Source organism: Microtus ochrogaster, chromosome 1 (genome assembly GCF_000317375.1).
Source record: "Microtus ochrogaster isolate Prairie Vole_2 chromosome 1, MicOch1.0, whole genome shotgun sequence".
In the NCBI taxonomy this organism is placed as follows: Eukaryota; Metazoa; Chordata; class Mammalia; order Rodentia; family Cricetidae; genus Microtus; species Microtus ochrogaster.
In genome coordinates, this window is record NC_022009.1 from 83,522,087 (window position 1) to 83,531,484 (window position 9,398).

The window sequence follows — 9,398 nt, forward strand, 5'->3', positions numbered from 1 at the left end:
GTCTGAAGGTCTGTCTGTCCTAAGCTGGGGTCTGAAGGTCTGTCTGTCCTAAGCTGGGGTCTGAAGGTCTGTCTGTCCTAAGCTGGGGTCTGAAGGTCTGTCTGTCCTAAGCTGGGTCCTCATCCTCTCTAGTTGTTCCCAGGCCTCTTTGGAGAACACAGAATGCCCCAATTGGGTCTTGAGTATTTTAGAATCAACTGTGGACATTCCTGTTCTGTTTACTCCTTATTTCTTTGCTACTGAAGCTAGTGTTTTCCTGTCTTCACTCCTCTCACAGGGAAGGTGGCTCTAGAAGTCCTTGCTTTACTTCCTTATAAATTTAACAGTTTGCATGTGGCTGTCATCTACCGTCTCTTTTTGTTTCTAATGTTCCATCAGTGTTTTAGTTGAACTACTGAATACTGAATTCTATGTGAATGACTTTTCAAATGTAATCTTAGTGGTACTAGATTTTACAAATGCAAAAGAGGAAAAAAAACTTTTAGCATATTTGACTTTTGCTTGGCAAATCAGGGACTTTTTTGAAAGAATTTTTAAACAGTGAATAGGAGTTAAACAGCTTCTGTATTGAATGTGTTAAACATATTGCTTTACTACATTTTATTTTGTATCTCTCAATTTCAGAAGAAAAATTTCTGTTGAGTATACTGAAAGCAGTGATTCAGAGAAAATTGAAACTAGTGAACTGGCACAGAAAATGAAAGGTAATACTACTTGGTTTGACTCTGTCATATATTCTGATCGCCTAGTGTGTCCAGCTTTTTATCTATCTATCTATCTATCTATCTATCTATCTATCTATCTATCTATCTATCTATCTATCTATCTATCTATCTATATTTTAGATAAGCTGAAAAATGCACAGTCAGATACTAAAAGTAGAGTAAAAAGTAAGTGTATATTACATCACAGTGTTTACATAATCTGTGTGTGAAGATTTTAAAATGAAGCAATCATTAATTGACATCTTCTTAGTTTGAAAGGTTTTTATCAATAGTATAAAATTTTGAACTCTTCCCTGCATTTGAACTTCTCATGAATTTATCATGTGTTAATGAATTAAATGATTTAAATTCAACGAATAATTTCAAGTTAAAAATCTAGTGCTGAATATTTAATCCAACTTGAAACAAAACAGTCATTTTCTTCTACTTATAATATCTTGCATAAAACACTGTATTTTTACACAGGTTTGTTCAAGCATGTACACATACAAATGCATACACACACACACACACACACACACACACACACACACACACACACACACAAGTAATGAACAGGTTTGGAGTTCCTTCTTGGCAACATTCACATTAAGCACATATAAAAGAATGTTTCCTTCATTTTTATGACATTCTTTATTTTCAAGTCCTATTGTCTTTCTGGTTAGCTGAGAAATACATTTGGAAAACAGAGTATCACCATTGGACTGATGTGAGATTTGGCTGCTTCATACTGATACAGCTTTCTTTCCTGAGAGTTGAATCTGTTTGCATTTATCTGTTCCTACTTTCTCTTCTTTTAAGAGAAGTGACTGCTGGGGTGTAATTACATCATATCTTTGAGCTATAGTCCTACGCTTAGTGTCATAAATGGCATTGTTATTTACCAAATACTATTTTTATTTAATAATATAATCTTCCAAGTTGTAGAATATTGAAGGTGCTTGAGGAGGCAGAGTAAAGAATTTTATGATTCTGTGATTTTTTTTTTCTTCTTATCAGGATCATCTAAAGTTAAAGAAGATACAACATTTGCTCATGCACTTACTTCATCTGCCCCTGTAACAAAGAAGAAAATGTTGAAAAAGGGTCAGTAATTTAGTTTTCCACTCCCCCAACCCTGTTTTGTTCTAGTAAAGGAGCAGAGTCATTTATGATTGATTTAAAGCTTAACTTGGATGAATTTAAAGACCTAAATTTAGTATGATTATGATTTGCTTTTCATTTAAAAAATGTCAATGAGCTTTATAAAAACAACATTGCTTTATGAATATGATGGAAAAAGATAGAATTAAGGATAGATGTCTGAGAGAATTTTATCTCTGTGCCTTGGTTTCCATATACAGCACAAAATCTTATTTCTGTGGCTTATTGAGCAGTCATGGGAATGCAACGAATAAAAGATTTTTGATGTTAAATGATACAAAAAGATAAAACAGTATGATGACCTAAGAGCAGACTTGCATGTGGTCTGTTTAAAAATGGTGTATTTTACCCAGAGAGGCTAGGTCACAAGAAGGGCCTAAGGGGGGACACTTGGATTTCCCAGGGAAGGGGAAATGGAGGAGATCTGGTTCAACTAGGGGTAGGTGGACATAGGAATTTGAGGGATTGAGTTGGGGGGTGAGCGAAGAGGAGAGTTTTAGAACGATGACTGGAAATGGAGGCTTTATGGAGTCCAGTAGAAGCTTGATGCAAAAGAAACCTCCATGAGTCTACAAGAATGGCCCCAGTTAAGACTCCTGGCAGCAGTGGGTGCATAGCCTGAATGGGCCATCACCTGTGACAACCCAGGTTGTCATCACAGAGCCTTCATCCAGTGGCTGAGTGGGGCCGATTTATAGACATGAGTCAAACATTGGGCAGAATTTGGGAGTTCTGCTGAGGAGAGGGAGGAGGAATTATATGTGCCAGGGGGGAATCAGGGACATCAGAAACCCCCAGAAACAGCTAGTCTGGCTGATGGGAATTCACAGAATCTGAACAAACAACTAGGGGCCTGCATGGGACCAACACAGGCCCTCTGCATATATTTGACAGTTTTTAACTTGGTTTGTTTGTCTGTTGGACGCCTGGCAATGGGAGCAGGGCTGTTGGTGCTTTTGGTTGGCTCTTGGGAACCTATTCTTCATGCTGAATTGCCTTGCCCAACCTGAATACATGAGCAGGTGCTTGTTCTTAGGGCAGCTTGATATGCAATGTTCTGCTGATGTTCAGGGGAGGCCTACTCCTTTCTGAGAGAATATGGAGGAGGGGTAGATCAAGGTGGGGGAACGTGACAGAAAGTAAGTGGGGGAAGGGAGTGAGAGGAGAGGGAGGGGCGGTATGGTCTGGATGTAAAATAAATTAATTAATAAAAAAGGTATGTTTTGAACCTGTATGGCTTAGGGGTTAAGAATACATACTACTATTTTAGAGGGCCCAAATTCTGTTCCTAACACAAATGCTTTTAACCCCAACTCCACGGGATATAGCTACTTCTTTCTGACCTCTTCAGGCACACACACACACACACACACACACACACACACACCATATGCACACATATAATGAAACTTAAATCTAGAAAAAATTAATTAGGGAGAGAAAAATCCATCCTGAATGTAGGTAGTTCCATTCCATGGGAAGGTTCTGGACTTAGTAAGGAGAAAGGGAGCTGCACATTTATTTTTCTGTACGTCCTGACTTTGGATGTTGCCGCCTCTATAATGGGCAATATATTCTCAGTTTTAAGGCCAAATAATTTCTTTATTTGCTTTTGTAAGGTATTTTGTCACAAAACTAAGAAAAAATTGGTACTAAGGAATGGTGTTATTGCTATGCTAACCCTGACTGGTTTGTAAGCATTTAGCACTGGTTTATAGAATCAATGTGGAAGGTTTTGAAGCTACAGGCTATAGACATTCTTTAGACAAGAGACTAATGGGCCATTTTGGTGGGAATTTGGAAGATCAGAATTCTGAGAGACGTGAGAATAGTAGGGAATTGGCCCATCAGCTTTCAAAGGACTCTCTTGTGAACTGGGCTAGCGGCTTTTTGTGTTTTTTTCTGGCAAAGAACCTGACTTCATTCCGTCTGTGACTTAACCATTTGGATGTGGCAAAGCATTGATTGATTATTTGGCACAGTAATTTTAAGAAAGGATAACATTTAGGCTGTGCAATGGTTACTGCTCACTGCTCTTACACAGGTTGACAGAGAAAACTGTAAGAGGGGCAAAAAGGTAAGAAAAACATGCAGCTTGGCAAGGAAGAAGTAAGAATTTATAGTTGAGGACAGCAGAGATAATGGAGAGAGGGACTATAATTGTTACAGAGATTAACAGCATTGAAGAAGAATTTTGCAGCTGTACTGGGATACGAGAAGTACACAGAGGGCAAGACCTTACCCATTGAAGGCTTCAGTTTGTAACAGGGCAGGTGAATTTAAAGGGAGAGCGCCAAGACACAATGCCACTGAAGGTGTTCTCTGCTCCACAGCTGCCACCCAGAGTAGTGTTTGCTCAGGGTCAGCCTTAAAAGTACACAGAAGTGGTTGCAGCTTTGATCCAAGGGATCAAGCTACATTTTGAGCTGACTATGTAACTTGGAAGTTTTGTCCATATGATGCATAAGGAAAGGTTCGTGGAGGCATGGCAAGGTTTCAAAAGCTGCTGAGGCTGGAAAGTGTGTGGAAGGGCCAGACATCTAGGAGGGAGGTGTGGGAGGCCTGTGTGGCCTTGGGTAGAGTGGAAGTCCAAGATGTTGGAGATACTACGACCTTAGGATGTTTGAGAGAAAAGCTATGGGGACTCACAGTTAAGAAATTTGCCTGAGTTTCATAAGAACCTTTGAACTATTGAACAGTCCTGGGGCTATCAAAAAGTCTGTGAGAAATTTTAGAAATGAAATTAAATGAATTTTGAGATGAGCATGAGGGTTCAGGGGCCAGAGTGCAATGTTATGACTTGAAGTGATTTGCTTGTATGTCAAGTTGACAGGAGATGGAATTGTGATAGTTAATCTTTGTCAGTTTGCTTGGGGTTAGAATCACCATAGAAATACCCCTGGTTGTGTCTATGAAGGTGTTTCTGGGAAAGTTTAACTGAAGAGGGACAACTGCTCCAATTGTCCTGTTACAGTCCTCTAATTTTTCTTGATAAATAATTACTACTTAATTATTGGCTATCTATCCATCCATCCATCTATCTGTCTGTCTGTCTGTCTGTCTGTCTGTCTGTCTGTCTATCGTGACAGGGTTTCTCTGTGTAGCTTTGGATGCCCTGGAACTCCCTCTGTAGACCCAGACTGCCCCCAAATCATAGAGATCTGTCTTTCACCCCCCCCTTCACCCCATACCTATTTTCTCTTTTTCAATTCTTCTGGATTTCTGTCTTCATAGATGATGATTGTTAGGACTGTATTTAGATGAATACCTCAGTATTTAAGAAAACAGGTAAAGCCTACCAACTCCTTGTTCTTTTAGGAGCATCTGTAATGGAGGGGTTAAAGAAATGTGACACTGGAGAGAGGTCAAGAGCAACACTGATCATCTGTCCACTTTCTGTGCTGAGCAATTGGATTGTAAGTCTAATGCCTGTCTGCTTAAAGTGGGATATCATATTTGTCCGTAAGAAAGGATTGTTAGGAATACATATGACCTTCATTTCACTTTCTGTCTGTTCAGTGAATTATGTTTGCTGAACTGAGTGCTTTGTCTTTGAAGGCTTGTATGATTAACTTACTAATTGTATGATTAACTTACTAATTGTATGATTAACTTACTAATTGCTAATGTAGACTTTGATTTGCACTTCTGTTCCTTCCATTCTTGTTCCAAGAGGGACATGTTTATAATTTAATACTCTTATCATATTTAAAAGTTGATTTTGGAAATTGTGAGAATTACACTAATAGTAACCTGTAATATAAAACAATGCATAGCATCATATGTGTTCCTGTCTGCTTGCTTTGGTCTGAATTTCTTTTCATAGATTTTTCTCACTTAATCCTCACCATTTTCAGTTTCCAGGTGACCAAATTGAGAGGTTAAATAACTTGACTAAGACCATCCAGTCAAGTACACCAGAGAGCTCAATGTGGAAAACATTTTGACCCCAGAGTTTCTTGTTTTAAGGCTAAAAAACCCAGAAAGGCATGTTTTTTCTCCCTGCAGATTGTTTTCCTTTTTAAGAACTTTTCATTGGAATAGGATCTCTGTATGTTACTTGTAAGAAGCATTCTGTTTTATGTCCTTGCTTCATTTTATAATGAAATAGGATTATTTTGGAAGCATGTGAACGTAAATATCACTGAGTGTGAGCTTTCATTCTTGCTTTCTTCAAGGTATCTGTCTCCTGTTCTGTCCTATCTCAGGAAGAGGAAGTCCTGCTCTTCATAAGACAATTGCTTTAATTTGCCTTATTCCATTTTCCCCACTTTGTTTCTCTGTTCTTTTCCACCATCTCTTGGTTCTTCACTCTAGGTTTTTCATGAAAAATATTCAGGTCTTCATTTGATATACTTCCTTTTGATTGTGTCTCACCTCGAAATTATTGCATTCCTTCCCTGTTACAGATAAGCTCTTGGAGGTTGATGTCTTCTTTATGCTCTTACTGCATTGGCTTCTGCTTCCAGTTGTCAGAATTGCATTGGGATGGATATCCCAGGTGACTCATCATACCTACTCTCTTCTTTTTGATATTATATTTCTCTTTTCTTCTTAATATATATTTTTTTCTTGATTACTTCTTAGGCATTGACTTAATGCATTTCTTCTTCACATTATGTTCTGTTCCTCTCTACAGCATGACATCATTTTGTTTTGGTTTATTTATTTTAAAATAAATTATTCCTTCTCTTGACTTTTTGATGTGGGATTCCCCTCTGTATGTTGTGAATACCATTGGTTAATAAAAAACTGGCTTGGCCTGGTAGGGTAGAGTAGAGGTAGGTGGAGATAGCTAAACTGCATGCTGGGAGAAAGAAGGTGTAGTTGGAGAAGCTATGGAGCCACCTCTAGAGACAGATATGCTGAAACTTTACCGGTAGGCCACGAGCCTCATGGTAAAATATAAAGTAATGGAGATGGGTTAATTCTAGATGTAGTTAGCAATATTCTTAAGTGATTGGTCAAGCAGTGATTAATATGGTTTCTGTGTGGTTATTTTTGGAGTCTGAGCAGCTGGGAAACAAACAACTTATGTATCATTTTTTTCTTGAGGCATATGGGTTGTGGTATTTTTTCCCCCTCTCTATTTTTGTTCCAGTAAAGCTATGGTCTTTTTTTAGATGTGTGGTTTGCCTTGGCAAGAGCTATAAGTGCATGCTTAAATGGCAGGTTCAAGGTGAAACTTAGAAATACTGATAGAGACTCATAGTTCCTAAAGGTTTGGTATCTGCAGTTGTATTTTTAAAATGGTCAGCTAAGGGGCATAGATCTGTGGTAGACTGCTTGTCCAGCATGGCCAGTACCACATGCAAAACAAGATGAAAATAGATTACTAGATAAATATAAAATTGGTAATCATATTTCATATTTAAAAAATCTGGCAGATAAAACCATTCAAAAATTTAAAGCAATAATGGACATTTATTATTATATATTATAATAATCATATAGAACAGTGTTTGTCAACTTTCCTAATGCTGTGACTCTTTAATCTAGTTCCTCATGTTGTGGTGACCTTCAATTACAAAATTATTTTTGCTGATACTTCATAACTGTAATTTTGATATTGTTATGAATCATAATATATTTTCCAATGGTCTTAAGTGACCGCTGAGAAAGGGACATTCAATTCCCGAAGGGGTCATAACCCCCAAATTGAGAGCTTTTTTTCATTCTGAGTTTTATTCTTTTCATAAATATATATTGTTCCATTTCATTGCCACCCATTTGTTTCAGATTTTTTAATGAAAAATTCATTCTCAAATTGAATCTCTTCTCTACCAGGTTACAAAAAATATTCTCTGTGTTTTTATCTTTATTTTAGATTCTCCCTAAGTTTTAATATTTTGACTTTTCTATTTTATGTGTATTTCTCTAGTTTATTTAATCTGTTGTTGAGTCTCATTTGCTATGGAAACTCCCTTTGGGGAAACCTTTGATCCCCATTGTTGTATGTTCTTGAGCTCCGATTTTCCCCCTCATGCTGGAGAGTACTTTGCACTTTTTAAAATGTCACCTGGAGTCACTGTGTATAGAAAGTATTGTGAATTTCAGGTGAGCACTTCACCCCATTTCCTTCTTGAGCTCTGCTATTCTTTGTCTTCTGGGTCTCATCCTCTTTGTTCTTCTGACTTTCTGACTGCCATTGCTTGGCTTCTGACTCATATACAGTTAGTTGTTCTTAGGAACTCTAGACTTCTGAGGCAAAGCTGGTTTACATAGCGATCCTAAAAGGAAAAAAAATAATTATAAAAAAACTTAATGAGATTCTTACTTACTCAGGAAGACCCAAGAATTCCCAGAGTGCAGTCATCTTTGCTTTACTTTTTCTCCACTGGAGTACTATAACCTTAACAGAAAAAGCATAGTGTGGTTCTTTATTGTTGGCAGGCTCAGTCCCCTAGCACTTTGTTTTTCTTATTGTACACGTTCTCTTTAGAGATACTTAAAGACATCTTCCTAGGTACATTTGTTATCTAACTGTAACTTTAAAATACATGTACACATCTTTTACTTGCACCTGTACGCCAATGTTTATGTTCTGTGCTCTATGTCGTCTATAGTAGTGGTTTTCAACCTGTGGATTGAGACCCCTTTGGCAAACCTGTCTCCAAAAATATTTATACTATGATTTATAACAGCACCAAAATTACAGTTATGAAGTAGCAACAAAAGTAATTTTATGATTGGGGGTCATCACAGCACGAGGGACTATGTTAAAGGGCCACAGCATTAGTAAGGCTAAGAACCACTGGTCTATAGTGACCAAATATCACAAATAATTTTCTTTCTCACTTCTTTTCTCTTTGAGTAAATTTTTCTATACTTTTATCACTCAGTTCTTCCAAGTCAGTCATCTGAAGTATAAGGACAACACTATCTTCTCTCTTCCTCATGGCCCATACTTAAGTCCTATGTCCTAAGCTTCCTTCCTGTTAACTTCTTTCTCTCATACATGTCCTTTTCATTATTTTCAAGCTTTTGCTATTCTTAGAGCTTCAATTCTCACCTTTAAGAATTTGCTAGCTTTATCTCCATAGCATCTTCTTGCTAGTCCTGACTTGTCTTTTCCTTCCCTCCCTCCCTGCCTGCTTCCTTGTTTCCTTCCTTTCTTTCTTTTCTTGCTCAAAATCATCTAAGTCTGTTGTTTACAAAGAAAGTTGTTGGACTTTTAATTTAAGATTAAAGACATGCTAAATATACCTTTCATCCAAGTGTTTGAGAGACAGAGGCAGGAAGATGATGAGTTTGAGACTAGCCTGGGCTACATAGTAATGAAATGGCTATATAAACAGACTATATAAACATTGGTAGGAAAGGCTAATTCGTGTAACATGTTTTATATGTTTATCAGCTTTACGATTTGACACAATATGATAGTTATTAATGTAGTTATCATTACAGTTTAATTTTATATTGTAGAAAGACTGATTTACGATATTCCTGCTGGCACAGCTCTTTGATATACATGCTTGTTGTCTGAGGTTTCTGTCCTGCCTGGTTCCTGCAGTTGTTAAGTCCCAAAGA

The 9,398-nt window shown here is 37.5% G+C and overlaps 1 protein-coding gene across 2 annotated transcripts in view; it reads left to right on the forward strand.

Moving 5' to 3' along the window:
* Hltf (helicase like transcription factor) overlaps nucleotides 1-9,398 on the forward strand; it is a 61,850-nt gene that overhangs the window by 25,479 nt on the left and 26,973 nt on the right. For both annotated transcript variants that reach the window (XM_026782664.1, XM_013347929.2), the window contains 3 exons: nucleotides 625-704; nucleotides 1,725-1,811; nucleotides 5,187-5,284. In XM_026782664.1, the coding sequence (XP_026638465.1) occupies nucleotides 625-704; nucleotides 1,725-1,811; nucleotides 5,187-5,284 (265 nt within the window). The remainder of the gene's footprint in view (nucleotides 1-624; nucleotides 705-1,724; nucleotides 1,812-5,186; nucleotides 5,285-9,398) is intronic.